Consider the following 24499-nt stretch of genomic DNA (forward strand, 5'->3'; position numbering starts at 1 on the left):
AAAAATCATTTAAATGCAAATCTGTTCTGTCTACTGTATTCTATCGAAATCTTAATAAAGTTACGAAAAAATATATTTCTAAACTCCTTCATTTTCAATAACTCTTTTCTTTTCAAAACTATGTATTTATTTTGAACAAAAACTTATTTTTTCAATACGCAAACAATAATTTAAGAAACTAAAATTACGTTAAATATTACGCCAGTTTTAAGAAAATTAAGTTGCTATTTAACGTTTGTAGGGCCTTAATAAACTGGAAAGTAGTGTTATATGAGTGTTTTATTATGATCTTTAAATAATGTTCGAGTGAACACCGCGTCCATCCAATGCGTTGCCCTATGTACTATTTGGTGACAAAAATAGTGAGATTTATATATGTTATGAGCCGAACAAGACATCGAATGACATAAGATGGATGCGGTTGTTGAGAGTCAAATATTACGTTAGCTTTAAAATAATCGTTTAACGGATTTTAAGAATAGGACAATAAATAAATTTGGCATGATTTATTCCTCCGCTCCGCTCAGAATGTACGCACATTTCGCTCACTCCTTTCAACAATGTCATATATCAAAAATCGACAATTTTCAGTTGTATATGTTTTCGGAATGCCCAGAAAATATACTATATCCCAGCAAAAGCGCCATGTTTTAACTTAATATTTACCCGCTACAGGGCAGAAAGTGTTGTTTTTGCATTTTGAAGAAAAGGTATTGTTTAATTATTTTTTTAAATATAATAAATATTTTTCAAATGGAGAAAAAAAGATTTTACCTAAAAAGATCTGTTGCACAGTAAAAAGTTCAATAAGTAGCTTGATATATATTTTTAACATATTTTATTATATATTTAAACTTTAAAAACGACCTCCTGAAAAAACTTTTTTTATATATATGACGTTGTTGAAAGGAGTGAGCGATATGTTAGATACACCCTTGGTGCTTAGTACAGCGTATTAATGTTGTACCATCGGTATTTCGACAACTTTAAAGGTGATAAGTCGCTTTCAACGGTTGCCTTCAAAACTTATAATCCATGTGCAAAATCAAACTGGTTAGGTACCGCTATAAATCGACTCGGATCAAAAGAGAAGCGTAAATAAACACCCAACAGCCTAGCGCCGTCCCGCGCCGCTTTCCCATTTGTTATCGGGAAAATATTTCAGGAATTCTCATTTTTAACACTGGCAGCACCGAACCCAGCTTTTAGGCGCCCCACAGATTAATAATCATTACTTTTATGAATAGTCACCGATACATTATGAACTAATTTTGTCATAATATTGTGTGTTTTCTGCGGATTAAGTTCGTGTTATGCGACAGGAATAGGATTTATTGCGTTTTTAAACACTTTTATTTGTCGGTTTTATGGGTCATTATGAACTAATGACTTTACGGCAAAAAATGGCGTGTTGTTATTTTTTTCTGTTTGTATACAATTTATCCTGCGGCTTTTAAAGGGCCTAACAATACGTCTTAAATGTCGGATTCGTATAAATATTTCTTTACAAACGCCAAGTAACATTTCCTTACTATAATTTATTAGAAATTATGCACACAGAGGGCTTCTGAAGTATTCCTGTCTTTAGTACAATTATCCTTTCATCAACAAATTGCATGCATGAAAAACAATTATTTTCATTCAAATTATCTTATGGCTCTGAACATATAAGTTCACAACAACCATCTATGTTAGATTAACTAGTGTAGTTGTCAATCATGAGTAGAGTGGGGAATGTTGCACGTGTGTTATCACTTAAACTAGCCTATGACGATCGTAAGCCCTGTAATGCCCATACTTATCTTACCGTATTCTTCTTCATGTATGTTGAAATGTCAAAATATAAAAATAACGTGAAGATAGCCCAGATCTGTGAACAAGTATTTGGACACACTCAAAATGTTGTCAAGAGACAGCGTACTCCATTGGTCCAATCGGTTTCAAAGCTTCGTTTTAATTATTGACATGTCCAAAACCCATCGCAAGGTTGAAAATGCGAATTTAATATTTTTACATTTAAAATTTAATACGAACTAATTTAAACTAACTAAAATTTAATAGCTTTCAATGTGCTTCTTTTTGATGACGCCATTCTTTTAATTTTTGACATAGGCGTTTAAAATAGGCGTATAAAAGGGGGAAAACCATTCGCGGACCGGTGATTGGGAAACGCTGTTCTAGAGTAGTGAATATTCTATATATACAAGTATATACACAGGTATCATCACTTCTTCTTCTGTGCGTACCATGTCAGGTCCCCCTGACGTCGACTATCACTTGAGAGTAATTGTCCTTTTCTTGGGCAGCTTTAAACAGCGCCTCGACGGTCTGGATCCCCATCCAATCTCGTTTATTCCGGAGCCAGGAGATCTGTCTTCTGCCCACACCTCGTCCACCCTCTATTTTACCTTTTATTATTAGGAGTAATAGCTCGTAGGTACTTGTCTTCTCTCAGCACATGCCCCACATAGGACACCTTCCGGACCTTGATATCAGTCAGAAACTGCCTCCCTGCTCTTGTTATTTGGAGCACATTTGCGTTGCTGACCATATCGGTTCATGGAATGCGTTGCATTATACGATGTAACCACACTTCATTGCCTGTAATCGGTTTATAGTGCTGATCTTGAGGGTCTATTAAACTCGGTATAGAAGTACTGACCAAACATAACACCTAACCATCCTTTGCCGAAGTTTTAGATTGAGACTAACTAACATTACAGAATATATATTTTATCTTATACTGTACGATCGGCCTCTTCTTAGATTTTTTTCACTGGATATGGAACAATCATTCGAACATCTATCAAACATCGATGATGGAATAAGGAAAGAATGCAAGGCTGAGATAAGCATTATCGATAAAATTAAGAAAGGTGTGTTGAGATGGTTTGGACATGTGGAACGAATGAGTGAGGAAAGAACGGTTAAACAAATTTACGAGGCAAATGTAGTTGGAAAAAGAAGCAGAGGAAAACCGCGTAGAACTAGGCACAATCAGGTATGTCAAATACTTGAAAGCAACCGGGTCAGGAGTCGTAATAATCATCGGGTATGTATGAGGAGATGCATGAATGTAGAAGAGGCGAATAATGTTTGCAAAGACATAGTGGTGTGGCGTTCGATTCTCTCTGCCTACCCCTGCGGGGAAGCGGCGTGATGGTTAGTTAGTTAGTTTAGGATATGGAATAAAACAGTACTAAACAACTTTACTTCGGTTTCTGGGTCGACGTTTTCAACGAGGACACCTCGAATTTATAAAATATGTGGGTATTATCACTAACATATGTTATAAATTCGACGTGAAATGATCAATTGAATATCGACGAATTTCCTAAGCCCTTTTATCTCGGTCGTTCCAGATTGAGCACCGCAACAAAGTGCGGGTTAGCTTCAAAAAGGAGTCTGCCCCCATTCTGTCTGTGAAACTTTACCCGTTCAAGATTAGCACCATTCTGTTGCAACACCGCCGGCTCAAAGGGACATCTTCACCCGTTTCCGTCCTCTGACGTCAGTCGAACGTCATTCTAGGGCCAATGACGTCATACGGGAAGTGATTCTATTTCTGCGTCCTCCGAATCCCTACAGCGCTGTTCTTCAAAACGCAACCGAGTGATTTATAGGGTCGGGGCTATTTTCTGCCCGAGCAGGTGCTGGGAGATTAATTCGCTTATCATTTTATACACTGGCAATCTTGCTTCGGAACGTCCCACAATAATTAATGTACGCCCGCTATAGAACTAATGATATATTAACCATTTCGGTAGACACTGCACCATCCCCACTTTTGGTTTGTACCACTTTTGGCAAAACATACTTTTTTACTATAAAAAATTATTGTTTAATACTGTTTTGTTCCATATTCAGTCAAAGAAATCCAAAAACTACTAATCAGTTTTTATTCAGACCTGAATGATGGAAGTTTAGCTTCTGAAACTAGTAGTCTTTAATAAAACTCAAGTGGTATAAAAACAAGTGTTTTATTTAATCAGTGTAAAAACCATTAAAATGTTTTATGAGAGCTTTCTCAATGCAACATGGCTGTTTTTAACTCATATGCAGAGGCATGCATTCTATGGTGTATACCTTTCTACCTGAAAAGACCACACAGAAACATGATCAGTGCCTACTATGCCTTATCCTTACCCAACCCTGCTCATATATACTGTGTTGGTCATGCATTGATGATATATCTAGAGTTCCAATTTTTTTAATAGTGTGGATGTCAATCATGGGTAAAATTGTGAATGTTGCAGTGTGTGAAGTGATCACTTAACCAGCCTATGACAGGTCATAAGCCCTGTGAATACCTAAGCTTCCTTATTCTTTTTCATCTATGTTGAGATGTCAAAATAGCCCTTTGACTCCGTTGACTACAATATGGTGGATATGGAACAAACCAATTCACTGAATCAAACTGTTGTGACAATTCCGAGTGTTGTAAAACGTTGAAATATTTCATTCAAATGACTGGAATATCGTTTAAAGTTTAGTACGTATCTATTCCTAAAGATGACAATGTGCTTGTCGAAACCGATTGGAAAAATAGTACCAAAAATAAATGTGGTTAAAAAGTTTTAAAATGTGCCACAAAGTATCAGCAAAAAACATTCAAGAAATTCATATTATATTGATTTGCTGTTAGTGCGATGTGACCTATGTGATGAATGTGACTTATGTGATCTATGTGGTCAATGTGTCTGATGTGGCCGATGTGACTTATGTTGCCGATGTGACTTATGTGGCCGATTGACCCATGTGGCCGACGTGACCGATGCGCTCGCAGCCATCACTCATCGTTCAGGTCTTCTCATTCCAGAGCGGGTCGTGCGAGAGCCTCGCGTCCCGCGACCGGCTCGCCAGCTCCGAGTCGGAGCTGGAGACGCCCGAGGAGCTGTGCCCGCGCGGCGCGGCGCGCGTGCCCGCGCTGGTGGGCGGCTGCCTGGAGCACCTGCGCCGGCACGGCCTGCGCACCCTCGGCCTCTTCAGGGTCTCCGCCTCCAAGAAGAGAGTACGGCAGGTTAGTCTAAATAAATGACCCTTTTTTTGACCGAATTTTGCCATTACAACAGACTAATTTTTGTACGTTGACGATTCTCGGCTGTCCAAACTTAAAACACAGTAAGGGACATTTTTTGTAGTACGTTTTTTTTGCATTTTTGGACTAAGTAGAATCTACTTAGTCCAAAAATGCAAAAAAAACGTACTACAAAAAATGTCCCTTACTGTGTTTTGAGTTTGGACAGCCGTGCTGTGCTGCTTGCCGATTGGCATCTGTAAGAATGTTAAACGGGGATGTGCAATGTCACCGTGGCTATTTGGAGTGCCGTCATAGAGGGAGCCATTTGAGTAGAATTAAGTAAGACCATTATCATATACTTCTTCTCCGTCTTTGTCGTCATTACTGAAGGTTGTGACACTTGTCGAAGCAATGACTCTTCTCCAGTTATCCCTTCACTGCACTGCAGTCAGAGGAAAACTTGAAATAGAGTATTTCAAATACTTGAAAGCGGTCAGTTCAAGAGTGTGTGCATGAGAGAAATACAAGGGGCAACGGAGAGAAGGATGCTAAACATATCCCTTAGAAGTCGAAAAATGAATATTTGGAAAAGATCAGGGAAAAGACCAAGGTAGCAGATGTGGCTCGAAGAATCGAGGAACAAAAGTGAAACTGTGGCACGTTTGTCTGAGGATAAGATTGATGTAAAAGGTCCTTAGCTGGAGGCCTAGAGGAGTGGGTAGACCCCAGACAAGATGGTCCGATGACATTAGGAAAGTTGCGGGCCTGCACTGGAAGAGAGTCGCGTCCAACAGAGAACTGTGAATGTCTCTGTTGACAACTTTTTTCTTTTTTACCCGTATTTAGAAATCCCATTTTATGATACATTTTTGACCTTTAAATATAAAAATAAAACAAATTTTTACCAAATTTTTAAATTTCGCCCGCCTCCGTAGTGTAATGGTCAGCACGCTCGGCTACCGTTCTGGAGGTCCCGGGTTCGATTCCCAAGGGGGGTAAAATAAATATAAGTGATTTTTTCACTGTAATATTTATTCAATATTACCATGGACTGGTACCTGAGGCGGAGGGCTGATCACCTTTCCTTCATGTGTTAACAACGATCAAGATAACACTGCGTTTATATGACACAGTGCCCTATGCACCATTGGGGTGCGGGTAACGGTTTTATATATATAAATACGGCAAATTTTGAGTACTACAGATATTCTTTTCAACAAGTGAAAACAAACTCACCTGTTGATTTTTCCAGTTCTCTATTTCAAAGAGATATTAATACAGTACATATTTCATTGCTAGAATTGCTGCTTTTAATGAAATATTGAAATCCAGTTTTCATCGTGTTTTGTTCGGCCTTTTATTTTAGAATTTACGTGATTATTTACAAAAGCGTTCATCGGCTCATCTCACCTTGCTTGTCGATTGTAAAATCGCTTATTAAATGATTTGCCACGTTGCCAAATCATGACGCAACCAAAACACAATTTAATCATTAAATCGCACCTACCTACCTTATTTACGCTGGCGCGCTGGCAACACCAGCCCTGCTCGGAATCAAATAAATTTACTTAATATGTAGCTTGACAGAAAACTTCATTTGTATGCATTCAAATTATAATGTAACTAACTAACTAACCATCACGCTGCTTCGCCGCAGCGGTAGACAGAGAGAATAGAACGCCACACCACTCTGTCTTTGCAAACATTCTTCGCCTCTTCTACGTTCATGCATCTCCTCATACATACCCGCCGATTATTTCTACTCCTAACCTGACCGCTTTCAAGTATCTGACATACCTGATCGTGCCAAGTTTTTCTCGGTATTCCTCTGTTTCTTTTTCCTACTGCATTTGCCTAATAAATTTGTTTCACCGTTCTTTCCCCACTCACTCGTTCCACATGTCAAAACCATCTCAACACACCTTTCTTAATTTTATCAATATTGCTTATCTTAGCTTTGCATTCCTTCCTTATTTCACTATTCGAAACTCTATCATACATCGTTTTGCCACACATTCTTCTGAGAGATCGCATTTCGACTGCATTCAGTCTACTTTCATCCTTATTTTACCGACTCATGCTTCACTTCTATACATTATGGTTGGAACCAGGACCCAGACAACTGGCAGTGCACAAGCACTGCCTGCCAGTTTAGCTTTCGGGGAAAGGTTAAAGAATGTTTTTTTTTTAATTCTTCCATTAATTGGCGTATTTAACCTTTAAGTATTTTTTTTTAATACTGAAATGAAATGATTGAAATTTTTGTTTATTATTATATCGGTGGGTAGGTACCTATCGATTTAACGATAATTTTTTGTTTTTTTTTGACATCCCATCAAAGATGAAGAAGAATACGGAAGTCTGGGCATTTACGGGGCTGACGACCGTCATAGGCTGGTTTAAGTGATCACTTAACACACGTGTAACATTCACCAATTCTACCCATTATTGACAACCGCACTACTCAAATTCTTGGAAGTTCTATATATGAACCAATTTATAAACATTGTTCTTGAATCACTAGATCTTCGCTAGAGTCATTGGTGAGATGAAGAAAAGCTTTTTATTAAGCAATTTTCTTCATCTCACCAATAGATGTCTCTAGTGAAGTTTTAGTGATCCAAGAACAATGTTTCTAAATTGGTTCACCGTAAATGCCCAGACTTCCATATTTTTCTTCATCTTTGATGAGATGTCAAAAAATAATATGAAAAATAACTCCTGTAATTGACGATAATCCAGATTTGTGAACAAGTATTTGGACACACTCAAAATGTTGTAGATAATTAATTAAGTCCAACATTTGTGGACAGATCTCGTTGGAGCGTTTGAACTACATTCTTAGTTCGGAAAAGCGCCGCGTGGGCGCGCTGCAGTCGAGACGCCGGTAGGCGGGAAAAATGACAGTTCTGCTCGCTTTAATGTTTTGGCGGCTTTTATTATATTACCGATTATTTCGGTCATTTGCGAGAGGAATCCATTTATCCCAATTAAATCACTCAATCGGGCGTTTTTATAGGCCATGTTGTAATTATGTACGACGTCATTTATTGAATCTAGAACACGGACACGAGATTTCAGACGTTAGAGACGTTTGCAAAGTGAAATACGGAAAATGTATTTTAATGTTCATAGCTCACGCTGAAAGAACATACTTACATATTGAAAACTAATTTTTTACGATTCTTAAATATTCCAATATTCTTACGAAATAATAAAGTAAATAATATTACAAATAATAATACTGTTTCTCCTAAAAAATTGGTAGATCTTATGACTCGATTGTAATCTAATATAATATCGTAATGTAACATATTTTTTTTTTAAACTATGGAATTTTTCTACCATTTTTTTTTTATATCGGCATCCATAGATGCATTTGATAAACATACTCGTATATATCGACATAAAGAAGGCCTTACAAGGCCTACAAATGAAAATTCACTTGTTTTTCGAATCATTGAGCTAGTATCGCGTTTATCCTTTGTATGCGATAGCTTTATCTCTGTTTTTTTTTACAATGTGAATGAAACAGTAAGTTGTCTTCATTCTGCAGGCCAATTGTGAAAAATTTAATCGGTTTATATTAAATATTATAACCTGAATAATCGAAAGCATCAATACTTTTTCAATATTTATTAAATGTAATGCATTGCGAGGGCGTATACAATTTAGGTCACAAAAACATAATCCCTCAATTAAATATGTTGCAATTTGAAAAACAAAATGGAGGTTATAAGTATTAAATAGATTGCTATGTCAAAATGTAGTATGTAATCTTTTTATCTCTGTTAAATTAATTGGCAATGAGACGTGTGTCATATCCCCCCGGATTAAATAATAATTCGTGTGGGATCTTAGCGATTAGACGATGATGCTGACCTTTTTATCCAACAAAAAAGATTAGACCTATAGCCACACGCAAATGTATATATTTCTGTCAAATCAACTGTATTTCTACAGACTGTCAATTCGACAGTTGATAGTTGATTTGTAGTCAGTATGTTTTGGCATTTTACCATGAACAGACTGAATGACCATTATGCGCGTCGTAGGTTCAGTGAATGGACCGAAAACAATATTTAGCTTGATCCTCTTTTTCAACGCAAAATTTTGTTCACCGATGTGGCACATTTTTGGTTAAATGGCTATGTCAATAAGCTGAATCGCCGAATTTGGAGTGGAGAAAACCCAGAAGCCTTTGTTAAGACGCCCTTACATCCATTAAAAGTCACTGTTTGGTGTACTTTATGGGCAGGTGAAATCATTGGCCCATATTTTTGTAAAGACGATGCCGGCCAGAATGTTACGGTCAATGGAGAGCGCTACAGAACTATGATTACTGACTTTTTCGTATCTCAGCTGAATGGCATTTATGTGACAGAGCTGTGGGCTTCAACAAGATGGCGCAACATGCCACAATCAATTTATTGTGGAAATTTTTTTATTGTATACCTCTAAAAAAACACCCTACAGAACATAACCCATAAGTGAAATTAATCTACAGCAAAAATCGTATGACATTTTGAAATTTCGAAAGATCATTTTCGCGCCTCTACGATGTTCGCAAATTCCGCGTGTCATACTCGAACACACCTCACTTATTAATCAGCGGCTCCTAAACCGTTATAATTGCATTTCACTCGGTGATTTTCCACGGATCTTGTATTCTCTGCTTTTGAAACACCCGGAATGCGGCGTCTTCGCGACATTTGGCTAATTTCTAGTGACGTCAGCAATGTCAATGTCGAAATGAAACAACGGTTTTATTACGTGCCCACCGCTGCGGTTTTCCTAATAATAAATCCCACGGCACAGAACTCCTCTCGTGTTAAAATCCGCCTTTTAACATACCACTTAAAAAGCGATAACAAGGTGTTGGGTTCAGTTCGTGAAATTCTGCTACCTGGCAACACTCCACGACCCCCAAACAGAAATAGGGTGTTATCGTTACACATCGGGAAAAAATGCACAAAATTCTTTTCTGGGGACATTAACTTTTAATATTTTTTAAATGGCAACAAAACGTGTAGCCGCTTGTCGATAAGGCCCAGTATTCGTTAAATCGCAACATAATTTTCTCTAAATCCAGGTAACATTTTACGTGATTAATTTTTTCTCAAAACACCTTTTTTGCATTTAAAAGGTAAGTTTTTCACCGAAATAAATATATGGTTTTCAAATGAAAAGAGTTATTGAAAGGTAAGGAGTTATATTTTTTTTTACAATACATATTTTTTTTAAAAAATCCAATTTTCAATTTTATTTTTTTTTAATTAGGGGTGACCAGACGTCCGGCTCTATGCATTGCCGGAAGACAAATGAATTTTATTAATGCGAGTTTAGCCTTAAACTTTGCTATGCTTCTTCTTCTTCAAACCCTCATTCGCACCCAGTAGTGCATAGGGCACTGCATCATATAAACGCAGTGTTATCTTGATCGTTAACACATAAAGGAAAGGTGATCAGTCCTCCACTCCAGGTACCTGGGAATCGAACCTGGGACCTCCAGTACGGTAGCCGAGCGTGCTGATCATTACACAACGAAAGCGAACAAGTACTTTGCAAGTGTGCTTAATAGTGTCCTGTCTAAAACTCCCGAAAACATTGGTATCATAGCAATGATAATTTGCAACACATGATAATTTATACAATGTTAATGGCTACAAAGATTGATGAATCCATATGTAAGAACAACGCTTCCCGGCAAATGTTGTTACACGATATAATTACAACCAAGTTAAAGTGTACTTTGATTGCCGTCAAAATGCTACAAGTGTTTCAGTTTGTATCGTCTCGTGTCTGCCAAAATCTACAACATACTGCAATGAAATTGTCAAAATAACAGGCTGATGCAGCGAAATCGGACGCAAAGTGCGCTGTGTAAGATCATTCACATTTGTGACAAAAATGGAGGGCATTTTTTAAACAAAAAGAACATTATTGTTTGATATTTCAATATAAATGAAGAAGAATCTGGAAGTCTGGGCATTTACAGGGCTTACGACCGTGTATAAAAATACGTCAAATACGTCTGGGTTTAAAGAAAATTAAGTTTTCATTAATTAATTCGGCAGACACTTTGTGTTAAAATCTATCCATTTTTAATTCAAGTTTTACCTAGTAAATACCACTTTTTCTTAAAATCTACTGTAACACGTCTTTCGATTCATTCCGCTTTGTCCGCATGCGGAATGCATCGAAACACGTGTCACAGTAGATTTTAAGAAATAGTGGTATTTACTAAGTAAAACATTAATTAAAAATGAAAATTAAGTTGCTATTTAACGAATACTTGCTGATTAAGGAATCAGCAAACTAACTAACTAATATCACATCGCTTCCCCCATGTGTAACCAGAGACGATAGAACGCCACACTACTATGTCTTTGCTTTGTAGATTTTATCGAACTCGATAAACTACGCAAGCGCCCGTGTTTTAACGTGCACTCAGATAGGTACTTTAATTACTTACACCATATCACGAAATTTTGGGGTGTCCAAATCCTAGTTTACAAATGGTTTCTCCACTTATTAGTTATATTTACATTTATAACTAGAATATAAAAAAATAACCATCTCGCCGCTTCTCCGCAGGGGTAGGCAGAGAGAATAGAACGTCACACCACTCTGTCTTTGCAAACATTATTTGTCTCTTCCACGTTCATGCATCTCCTCGGGACCCGCTGATTATCGTACATTTATTGGGCCATTCTTAACCAGCCACTATGTAACTGGGGTGTGTATCTAGCTAGCGTCCCTAGTTGCCCTGCGAAAGTTTGTGGCCACATTTCGATAATTGGTATTGCAGAATTCCCCCTGTTGCGGGAAATTCCTCTTCCACCGTCGCGCGTCGGCTCTCTTGTTGGCACGGAGCGGCCGCTTGGCACGACTTCAACGCCGAATATATTCGGAAAATTATACAAGAATACAGGCTGCCCGTGAAGTGTTTTCATCTAATAATGACAAATATGTATAAAACTAAACACAAGTCCCCAACAAACACTTTTTACGCGTGTGTACTGTAAATAATTACTTGGAATTCGTCCGTTCGGAAATATTCTCTAAATATAACAACAATTCGTAATCGCCAATATCGCTCACTCCTTTCAAGAACATCATAAATCAAAAAACCTGATTTTTCAGGAGAACGTTTTTAAAATTTAAAAATATAATACAATGTATAAAAAAATAAATATCAAGCCACTTATTGAACTTTTTACTGTGCAACAGATCTTTTTAGGTAAAACCTGAAGGTTTTTTCTCCATTTGAAAAATATTTAATACTTTCTGCCCTGTAGCAGGTAAATATTAAGTTAAAAACATGCCTCTTTTGCTGGGATATAGTAAATTTATGGGCGTTCTGAAAACATGTATAACTGAAAATTGACGATTTTTGATTTATGACGTTCTTGAAAGGAGTGAGCGATATGTGGCAGGCACCTACCTTAACCGTTTTCTCACAATTTTATTTATTGAAAAGATAATATTATGAAATATGATGTTTAGTAAAGTTTATTTAATACATGTGATACAGTGAAACCTCTTAAAACGAGCATAATTTGTTCCAGAATCTTACTCGTTAACATTTTTTGTTTTGACAGAAGTGAATGTCGTGAAAAAGGGTCTTGCCCATTCTTTGTAACGCGTTATGCGAAATATCACTCGTTAAAGGAGCAATTTTTTCATACTATTTTTGCTCGTGTGCCCGCGTAGATACAAAGTATTTTTAAAATTGAAAGCTGTCCCACCGCATTCCCAGATCTGATACAGAAGCATCTCAGCTTCCTGACAGACCTTCTCTTGCAAAGCATAAAGGTGGAGACTGACCGGAAAATTTTGTCGTAACATAACGTCGTAACATCGCTCGTGACGAGCATTACCGAGCATCCGAAACTATGGATGGATGGCTCGGCTCGCTGTACTGACTATACGAATGCTCGCGTCGTAACGTAACACGTTACGATGCGAGCATTCGTGTAGAAATGGCCCCGGTCAGTCTCCACCATAATATGTTTTTATGAACTAAGTTGCGAAATTTATAGAAAATGTGAATCAAAATTGTATCCTCATTTTACTGTGAATAACTCCACACATTTAAAAGCTTTCAATATCCCTGTCACTGCCAATCTAAATCATAGATCGATCTAAGAAGTTTGGTGATCTCGGGAACTCACTGGAAGGTTTAGAGATAATAAACGAGTTCCAGCTCCTTGGATCTCAAATCAGCAATGAAGGAACTTGTGAAGGAGAGATTAGACGTCGTATCGCCATCGCCAAAAGTGCCATGTCTAAGCTAGACAAAATTTGGAAAGACCGGGGTGTGAGTAACAACACCAAGATGAAGCTTGTCAGGAGCTTGGTCCACTCCATTTTTCTCTATGCTGCTGAAACATGGACTATAAAAGCAGCAGAAAGGAGAAAAATTGATGCCTTCGAAATGTGGTGTTGGAGGCGCATGCTCCGAATTCCATGGACAGCTAGACGCACCAATGAGTCCATTCGCCAGGAACTACGCTTGGATGGCTTGTCTCTGGCCAATATCTGTACCCGACGGATTCTCCAGTTCTTTGGACACGTTGCGCGTGGCAACGAGGATAGCCTGGAACGCCTAGTTGTGATCGGTAGCCTGGAGGGAAAGAGAGGGAGAGGAAGATCCCCCACACGATGGACCGATCAAATTAAGGCAGCAGCAGGCACCTCAGTGGTTGGAGCGCTACGTGCAGCGCAGTCAAGGGATAACTGGAGAAGAGTCATTGCTTCTGCAAGGGTCACAACCCTCAGCAATGAGGATTAAGACGGAGAAGAGCCAATCTAAAAAATATAAGTTTGTAAAATCACCACCAAATTTTCCAAGAGTGCCCCGGTGTAGACAGTGAAAGGAATTAGTAGTTAGTTAGTTCAGTAAGTCAGCTAGAATTCCGACGCGACGTTGTACGAAAGGTGTTTTGAAAATAATGTGCTTTCTTGCTTTGGGGACCACTGGAGTATGCAGTGACTTTGCGGGCAGCGTGTGGCACACACATTACGCGGCTTGGAGACTCGAGGCTTGAACCATAACCTTTCCAGCCGTAAACACCGCGGCAGTCTGCCTGATAGAAAACATGGCTGCATTGTCGGATCATCATTTACAGCGCGCCGTCTGGGAAATTGATTAGCTGCTAAAAATCCCCACAAGCCAAAATAATTACTTGGAATTCGTCCATTCGGAAATACTCTCTAAATATAACAACAATTCATAATCGCCTAGATAGGCACCTACATTAACCGTTTTCTCCTAATTTTATTTATTTAATAGATAATATTATAAAAAATAATATCTCGTAAAGTTTATTTAATACATAATGCAGTGGGATCTCTCATAACGAGCATAATTCGTTCCAGAATCTTACTCGTTAACCGAAACATTTTTTTTGTTTTGACAGAAGTGAATGTCATGAAAAAGAGACTTGCCCTTTCTCTGTAAGTCATAATGCGAAATTTTGCTCGTTAAGGGAAAACTTTTTCAATTTTTTTTTGCTCGCTATGCGAACTTCGCGTTATGAGAGTTTCCACTGTATATAGTTTTACCAATAAATCTTTAAGAAGTCAGTATAAAACGCAAATCTCATAATACATAAAATTAGAAATCGTAGAATAAGGGGTACTCGGAAACATTACAATTTAGTAAGCGATCGGCTGCGCTAGCGGCCAGACGTGTCTCCACGCACAATTTTAATTAATTAAGCAATACCTTTTCTTCAAAATGCAAAAACAACACTTTCTGCCTTGTAAATAATTGGTAAATATTAAGTTAAAAATATGCCGCTTTTTCTGGGATATAGTTCATTTTCTGGGCATTCCGATAACATGTGCAACTGAAAATTGTCGATTTTTGTTTTATGACGTTCTTGAAAGGAGGGAGCGATTTGTCGCCTATTTTCAAAATCCGCCAGATCCAATTTTATACGATTTTAAAATATTTACTCTATCGGAATGCCAATTGTGGGGTTTATTGTTTAAAATAATTATATACTTGAAAACCCTGCTATAAATACTTAAAAACAGCGTTGTATTTCAAATTCCGCTATATTCATGGAACTTGCTTTCTGACCCATATCGGCCAATCAGAGAGCGGGGATAGGTCAAAAAATAAGATGACATCATTATAGGTTTGTGTCTTGTGTTTTTTTTTATACTGAATAATTTTCTTAAAAAATGGGAAAATTCTCTGTTTCATAATATTTAATCTACTAATAGACAAATCTTTTATACATTAATGTTACCCGGAGAATCTAAAATTTTTTGTAAAATTGACTTACATGGATCTGGCGGATTTTGAAAGTAGGGGACACATATACCAAATTTGTATTGTCCCCTTGATCATATTATGTATATGTATAGCCACATCAGAAAGCAGTGGATCTTTTGTTTATTTTGATGTTGTTGACTTATGGTGGTTGCGTTTCCAGTTACGAGAAGAATGGGACTGCGGCAAGGAGGGACCGCTAGAAGTGGACACGTGTCCGCACGACGTGGCCACCCTCCTCAAGGAGTTCCTGAGGGACCTGCCCGACCCGCTGCTGTGTCGGGACCTCTACCAAGCATTCCTGCAAACGCAAAGTAAGCCAATACCTTTTTAAAGCCTCAGCTATCAAACGCAAAGTAAGCTAAAACCTTTCTATGGCTTCAGTGATCAAACGCAAAGTAAAGTAAAACCTTTCCATGGCCACAGTGATCAAACGTAAAGTAAGCTAAAACCTTTCTATAGCCGCAATGATCAAAAGCAAAGTTTGCTAAAACCTTTCCATAGCCTGAGTGACCAAACGCAAAGTAAAGTAAAACCTTTCCATGGCCTCAGTGATCAAACGCAAAGTGAGCTAAAACTTTTCTATAGCCGCAATGATCAAACGCAAAGTATGCTAAAACCTTTCCATGGCCTCAGTGATCAAACGCAAAGTAAGCCAAAACCTTTCTATAGCCTCAGTAATCAAATGCAAAGTAAGCTAAAACCTTTGACAGCCTCAATGACCAAACGCAAAGTAAAGTAAAACCTTTCTATAGCCTCAGTGATAAAACGCATAGTAAGCCAAAACCTTTCTATGGCCTCAATGATCAAACGCAAAGTAAGCTAAAACCTTTCTATATCCTCAATGATCAAACGCAAAGTGAGCTAAAACCTTTCTATAGCCTCAATGATCAAACGCAAAGTATGCTAAAACCTTTCAATGGCCTTAGCGATATTAACAATATTAATGCTTATTGAATTAGGTATGTGTTGCAGCTTGCAACGCAGATGGAGCCAAGATCAATCTGCCAACAGTTTCTAGAATTCTCAAGCACACAATTAATGCTTGAGACTTTGAAAATTAACTTAAGTCATGGATATTTCTCTACTGAATGAAAATGGGCTGACAAAAAAAAAGAATTCATATTCAACGTCAGATTCAGATACTCCCCTCACAACTCCACATTTAATTATGTTTTGTATAGAGTTATAGCGATCTCTTACAGTATAATTGTTGTTTTCAGAAATAAGGAACAGACGGTTGCAACAAGAAGCACTCCAGCTCTTAGTATTACTACTCCCTTCAGCTCACCAGGACACCTTGAAAGCTCTTCTCTTCTTCCTCGGAGAGGTGGCTGACAATTGTGATGACAGACAAGAACCTTCCGGTAAGATCATCATGTCTGTTTCTGACAAATTAAGCTAAAGAGCGTTGATTTATTGCAGCAAGGATGATTGAAACCTTAATATTAAGGCGTTTTGTATATAAAGACTTTGTTCGCCAAATTCAACATTCTTTAGATTAAATTCAATATATTACAAATCAAATCATGTTCATTCTATAACAAGTACAATCGGAGTTAACCTATTACAAATCAAATTTAAACTATTGCAAATCAAATTTAACCAATTGCAAATCTAATTTAACTTAAAACAAATTAAAATTTATCTATTACAATACAAACTTAACCTATTACAAATATAATTTAATCTATTTGTTAATTAAATTTAACCTATTATAAATTTAATTCAAACTATTACAATTCTAAATCAACCTGTTATAAATCTAATTCAACCTATTACAAATAAAATTCAATCTTCAGAGATTTTAGTATTATAGAACATATTCAACCTTCTACAAGTCAAATTCTAGGTTGGTGCAAAACCTGTTAAGGTAAAGTTGAAATGCACAAAGGTTAATTTGATTTGTAATAGGTGATGTATGTATTTTTATACTAGCAAAACTGTATTCATGAAATTAAAAATTCACAGGGGAATATTTACCCGGGAACAAAATGGATACAAGTAACTTAGCCACGGTATTTGCTCCAAATATCCTGCACTGCATCAAGCCGGGAAGTGCGGGAAAAGAGATGAGGTAAGAATCAATTAAAAGAGATTTGCTTTATTCATTTAATTTAGTTACAAAAAAAGAATACAATTTCCTTCATTTGCTAGACATTTCTACATTTAACATATCTTAATATATAGTCATATATATAACATATCTGTCCGCCTCCGTAGTGTCATGGTCAGCACGCTCGGCTACCGTTCTGGAGGTCCCGGGTTCGATTCCCAGTGGGGTCAAATAAATATAAGTGATTTTTTCACTGTAATATTTATTCAATATTACCTTGGACTGGTACTTGAAGCGGAGGGCTGATCACCCTTCTTTCATGTGTAAACGATCAAGATAACACTGCGTTTATATAAAGCAGTGCCCTATGCACCATTGAGGTGCGGATAAGGGTTTTGTTGTTTTGTTAATATATAGTTTGCGGGAAAAGTTTAAAAACAAATAGATCAGAATTGGGTTTGCGGCAGACCATCTGAGTTTATTTGCTTATTTTTGGTAAAGTGCGAGAGACGCCAAGAAACATTGTACAGATAGGAATTGGGTTTGTGGTTACTTGTGATTAGTATACTGAAGGTCGGGCGGCAGACTGTCTGAGTATAATTAGGGTTGGGGTTGATGAAAAAACTGCCAGACAACAATGTGTTAACACTAGTTACGCTGTTCCTCTCCAATAAAGTGACTAAGCTCTTGTGCTTGGAGAGGGACTTACGCTCATTGTTTATAGTTAATACTTATGAATGATATAATAGTTTGTTTTTTTTTCCTTTGTATTATTTATTTAGTGGGTGATTTTTTTGTATAAAAATGTTATTTTTATGTATAAAATACATTTAATTTATTTTTTATAATTTTAATATTTTATTTATCTCTTTTATATTATTCAGCACCATCAAATAATAATAAAACCCTTATCCGCACCCAATGGTGCATAGGGCACTGCGTCATATAAACGCAGTGTTATCTTGATCGTTTACACATGAAGGAAAGGTGATCAGCCCTCCACTTCAGGTACCAGTCCAGGGTAATATTGAATAAATATTACAGTGAAAAAAAATCACTTGTATTTATTTTACCCCCTTGGGGATCGAACCCGGCACCTCCAGAACGGTAGCCGAGCGTGCTGACCATTACACTACCGAGGCGGACAGATATGTTATATATATGACTATAGATAAAAACATCAAATAACTATTTTAAAAATTCTTTTACATATCAAAGTTGTGAGAAATTCAATGAATATTGTACCCACCTCGACATGTTTTACTCCAATCTTTCTAACTTTATAGCAAAATTATTAGAAATTTTATAAACCTAAAAGGGTTATTCTATTCCCAGTCCTTTCTTTTTCTTCTTTTCCTATCCCTGTCATCTCCTTTTCTCTTTACCCCATCCTTATCTCATATCTCTTCTTATATATAGACTTTTCCTATGCATAAATGTGAAAAACTTTAATTCGTTTTCATGATTTTTTTGTATTCTGTTTTATCATATATTGAAACTGTTGTTTTTCCTTCTAACAAAATAAAATAAAAAATATCTGTAGGAAATATTTATTGAAATAGGTATTTGAAGTTCTGTTGGAATTGTTTGGTATTGCATTTTGCTATTGCAAAATTGTTTTGGAATATTATAGATGAACTTTAAGGGCCAATATATGTTTAATTGCAACTTAATTTTCTCTAAAATTTGACGTAATTAATTTTTTTTCTTAAAACACGGTTGTTTGTATTGAAAAAAAATTCTTTGAAATAAATATACGGTTTTGAAACGAATAGTTATTGAATAGTAAGGAGTTAAATAAAATTAAAAAAATAATTTTTCAATATATTTTCTAAAAAAAGTCGAATTCCGATATATATTCTTACAAAATAATTGAGCGTGAACCTACATCTAGCCCTCAGCATGCCCGAGCGTATTGTGATTTGAATGCTTGAGATCTAGGCCTTAATTAAATTCCACATAAGTATTTTCTTACCCTCAAATAGTAATATTGTCAACAAATGCAAAGAGAACAATGCGTTATATTAATCAACTGTTTCTAGTTCTGACGCATGTTTTATATCTGCAGTGCAGAGCGAGCCGAGGACAGGATAGATGTGATCAACGTGGTCCGGTCTCTGATAGAGCTCGGGGACAGCATGTTCACGGTGGATGCGGAGCTCCGCCACGAGGCCTGCCTGCAGCTGGCGGCCACCCAGCCGACCGTGCTGGACGCCCTCCTCGGACGGCTGCTAGCTACTACCATGAGGAACAATGAGTTAGTTTGCACTTCTTTAATCTTCATTCTCTCATCAACTTCTTATGAAAAACTAACCATAACACGGTAACACACCTTGACACATAATTGTGTCGGTGAGTTGTCCCGTGGTTAGTATCGCGGACTCTTGAGTCAGACTTTCTCGGTTCGAAGCCACTCTACCACAATTTGATACCTATTTCTAATAATGAGCCTCACAAGGGCTCACGGAAATGGTATTACTAAATTATATTGTATACCCACACACAGGCCATGCCTTTGTGGGATCTTTTTTTTGTATTTATATTTATGTTTTATTCATATTTTTTTTGTATTTGAATTTATGTCATGTAATGCAAAAGAATTTAAAATAAAGAAAAAAAAAGTATTTTTGTAAATAATAAAAACACAAATACTTATATTTAAAAAAAAAAACTTTTTAAGCATCCAGCTACAGCAGAGGCCTTGTTTGCTTGCTCTCTTACTTCATTGTAGAGGTTATTGCTGCTGGACACTTCGACACCCAAATACTGGAATTGCATAACTTGTTCTATGATTTCATTATTGATTGCAAGTTTGCATCTTATTGGATGTCTCGAAGTGACCATGCTCTTTGTTTTGTTTATGGAGATTTTCATGTTTAATCTTTGAGATGAAAGGTGGAATCTATAAAGCAGTCTTTGGAGATCGTCTTAGCACCTCATGAGTATAATACATTGAAAATGGAAATTTTTGCAGGCTTATCGAGGGTGGCCAGAGCGGAGGAGCAGACAGTGACAGTCAGGGCAGTCCGCCTTCACAACGCAGAGTGTGGAGTCGCGAGGAGTGCCTGCACCAGACGGCTGCCATGGGCGGACCTAACGTAGCCATGACCTTCAGGTACAAACGGATTACTAGGAAAATCCTCACATTTTTATCATGACCATTCTTCTTCCAACCCTTATCAGCACCCGATGCTTCATAGGGCACTGTATCGTATTGACCCAGTGTTAACTTGATTGTTACTTACATGAAAGCAATTTGATCACGCCTCCGGTTCAGGGACCAGTTCAGGGTAATGTAAAATAAATATTAGAGTGTAAAATCACTAATATATATTTTCACCCCCCTGGGAATTGAACCCGGGACCTCCAGCACGGTAGCTAAACACACTATCCATTGCACCATGGAGGCGGATAGCTATTAGGCAAGTAAATTATTTATTTGTCGAATAACTTACTGAAAAAAAATACAACTGATATCCTTTATTGACATGACACGAGATAGAATAAGAAACACTAGGATGAGAGAAATATGCGAGATGGAAGATGTCGTTAGGTGGGGAAGGCAACGAAGGAGACAATGGTATGTGCATATGAGGAGGGTGGAACCATCCAGACTCCCCACATTGCACTGCACGGACAACCTCAAGGGATAGACGACTCCCGGGCAGACCACCAAAGAGATGGATTGACAGCTGGGAATTTACATCGCAGGAGGCTAATCCCTCTTTAAAACAGGCCTAATGGCCTATACCAAGAAGAAGCACAAGAAGAAGAGACATGATATTAATTGGTTTAGCAATATTTATATCTGGCAAATAGCCACCTCTATCATTGTTGTAAGTTTTGGTTAGTTTGTAGGCGCCGTAGCGCAGTATTCTGTATCCAAGCGGTTTAACCCTATCCAGTCCATAAAAAAATAAAAAATAAATTCCATCAGGTCCACAATAGATTTACAGCATTACAGGGTAAAACAATACAACCAAGTTTTATTCAAATAAAATTACACTTGTGTGAAAAATTTATTTTTATTTTGAATGTATACAATCCTGTCTCTTATTATTACATTTTATAGACATCTAATTTATGATGTCGGTGAAAACAGTCAACGATGCAAAGGCCGGGCTTTCTCTCGCAAGTGACGCAAATGTATCAGGTTTCTTTCCTACCTCCAGGAATTTTTCGTTGAGCGTAACATTTTTCCATACACGTGGGCTATTGTGGATGGAATCGTCATCACTGCTGTTCAAGAGAAAAAAATATGTTTGCTTGTATTTTAACACTAAACTGATGAAGAAAAAAAATGTCGAATGACATTCGACATTGGACTCACCGGAATAAAGTCGATGTTAAATGACATTCGACATAGGACTCACCGGAATAAAGTCGATGTTGAATGACATTCGACATAGGACTCACCGGAATAAAGTCCATGTCGAATGACATTCGACATAGGACCGGAAAGGGTGAAAGGGCATTGCAACGAATTGATGCAGTGTTAACTCAATCATGATTATTTACTCACTCCTTATATACAGATAAACTATTTATTTAATGTATCTTTTTTTCAACAGACAAAGAGAGAGGGAACGAGGCGGGAGAGAAGCTAGATCTAGCAGTAAAAAGCGTTGGAGAGAGGAACAGAGACAGGACAGTAGTAGTGGATCTCTTTCTTCCACCATGACTATCATAACCAGGTAATTCATAAAAATATAACTGTCTATCAACAGTGAATACCAAACAATTATTTGATCCTCACATTTCATGGAACACCCAATTCCACTTGATAATGGTTCTAAACCCCTGCCATGATTTGTGTATAACACAGAACTTTGTCTATCCTCCCACCAATCTGATGATATCGGTAATGACAAAACCCAACTTGGTCGCTGGTCAAATAAAATATAAGTGGAACAAGCTATTCTGTTGTTATATATTATAGGTCTCTCAAATTAAGATACAGCATTTATTATTTTTAAGCTAAATAAGATGGATGTCTGAGCATCCTCTGGGATTACGACCTGGCGTTTGGTTGGTTTAAGTGATCACTTTATACACTGGAAACATTAACTATTTTGTGTTCAGTGCATTTATTTTTGAAGTATGTATATATCGTAGGTATACTGGCAAAAAACCTCAACTCTAAAATTCCTGTTTTAACCTTTCCGGGAGTATGGACGTAAATGAACATCGGTGTGAATTTTCCTTAAAGGAGTATCGACGTTAATGAACGTCGAAGTCCTTCTGTCAGTTAGTATGATGTTACTTGCATAGCAATGACATCTGTGGATATTTGTGTGTAATTTTGTCATAATTAAAAATATTTCAAAGAGGTGTTTTAACATAATTTATATCTTCATTAATTGATTCGGCAGTCACTTTGTATTAAAATCTATCCATTTTTAATTTATGTTTTACTTAGTAAATACCAGTATTTCTTATCTTCATAATACATCAATTTATTTTTTGACATCTCATCAAAGATGAAGAAGAATATGGAAGTCTGGGCATTTACGGGGCTTACGACCCCAATAATCCAGATTTTGTGAACAAGTATTTGGACACACTCAAAATGTTGTAAATACATCAATTTAATGAACAAAAAACTTTTTTTCATGTATAAAGAACCCACTCCCCAGAGAAAGTCGGACATCAATTTTTGTACTCCCGGAGAGGTTAATAATCCCTATTATTTAAAACTTTTAACCTAAATAAACTGCTGTTAAACTCAAAAGTTGAATTTTCTTTTAAAACCACATAAATTTGACATTTCGAACTACTAAGTGTATTTTGTAGTTTATAAAACGTTGAAAACTTTATAATACTACATCATTAAGTCAAAATTGCATATTTTCAAGCTAATGTTTTTTGCCAGTACACCCACGATATAATGCTCATTATAAATCTAGGGCAATATTGAATAAATATTAGAGTAAAAAAATCATTTTCCTCCAAAACGGTAGCCGAGCATGCTGACCACTACGGAGTGTTATATTACCATACCACAAAGTTAACAATGCTTTTAATATTGATTGGTCATTTCTTTGTGACGTTAATATCGAACAATCAATAGATAAACTCCATTCCATATTCTATGAAACAAAACATTTTCTTTTCCCAACCTTCACACCCTACATCAAAGAGTATCCAACTTGGTTTACTAAAGACTTAATAAATCAATCTGTTAAAGGAATTGCTACATAAAACATTCAAAGAAAGCTTAACAGCTACTGAACGATAAATCAATATTTTTGTGTATTACTTAATATGTATTGTACACTGTTCTTTGTTTTTTTTATATTCAATTGTAAAAGGCCCTTGTGCCATATCGCTCACTCCTTTCAAGAACGTCATAAATTAAAAATTGTCAATTTTCAGTTGTGTATGTTTTCGGAATGCCTAGAAAATGTACTATATCCCAGCAAAAGCGGCATATTTTTAATTTCATATTTACCCGCTACAGGGCAGAAAGTGTTGTTTTTGCATTTTGAAGAAAAGGTATTATTTAATTATTTTTTTGAATGTACTAAATATTTTTCAAACAGAGAAAAATCCTTCAGGTTTTACCTAAAAAGATCTGTTGCACAGTAAAAAGTTCAGTAAGTGGCTTGATATTTATTTTTAATACATTGTATTATATTTTTAAACTTTAAAAAGTTCTCCTGAAAAATCAAGTTTTTTGATTTATGACGTTCTTGAAAGGAGTGAGCGATATGAATAAATAAATTAAATAAATAAATACACAAAATACTTGTCTCTTTCTTTAGCAGGTTGCGTGGAAGTCAGGGCCTTCACCAAGATGAGCAGAACACCAGCGTAGTGTACTCCTCGTCCAAGTATTCCTCCAAGGGAAGATCAGACTCGGTGGACAGCACCAGCGACACCAACGATGTAAGTCCAGGTTCTTATCTTTCTTCCAACATTCAACTATATGTTGCGTGGCGTTGCTTATATAATACTTTTAAGATATTTGAACTTCAGCAGACTATAACCAAGTTTAACCATCTAATATCACATAATATTCTAATGGTAGGGACTGACTGGAATCATTTTGTTTTAATGTAATATGTTACGATGCGAGAATTCGTATAGTCAGTACAGCGAGCCGAGCGCTCCATCCATACTCAGAGCGCTCGCT

At 36.8% G+C, this 24499-nt stretch overlaps 1 protein-coding gene across 1 annotated transcript in view; it reads left to right on the top strand.

Moving 5' to 3' along the window:
- LOC148309484 (uncharacterized) overlaps window positions 1–24499 on the top strand; it is a 73430-nt gene that overhangs the window by 44954 nt on the left and 3977 nt on the right. Inside the window, exons 6-13 of the mRNA XM_088259978.1 lie at window positions 4820–5020; window positions 15472–15622; window positions 16532–16675; window positions 17280–17385; window positions 19433–19621; window positions 20339–20479; window positions 21936–22058; window positions 24129–24252. Of these exons, the coding sequence (XP_088116104.1) occupies window positions 4820–5020; window positions 15472–15622; window positions 16532–16675; window positions 17280–17385; window positions 19433–19621; window positions 20339–20479; window positions 21936–22058; window positions 24129–24252 (1179 nt within the window). The remainder of the gene's footprint in view (window positions 1–4819; window positions 5021–15471; window positions 15623–16531; window positions 16676–17279; window positions 17386–19432; window positions 19622–20338; window positions 20480–21935; window positions 22059–24128; window positions 24253–24499) is intronic.

This window comes from Brachycentrus maculatus, unplaced genomic scaffold (genome assembly GCF_059751285.1).
Source record: "Brachycentrus maculatus isolate JH-2025_06_01 unplaced genomic scaffold, ASM5975128v1 h1tg000122l, whole genome shotgun sequence".
Taxonomy (NCBI): domain Eukaryota; kingdom Metazoa; phylum Arthropoda; class Insecta; order Trichoptera; family Brachycentridae; genus Brachycentrus; species Brachycentrus maculatus.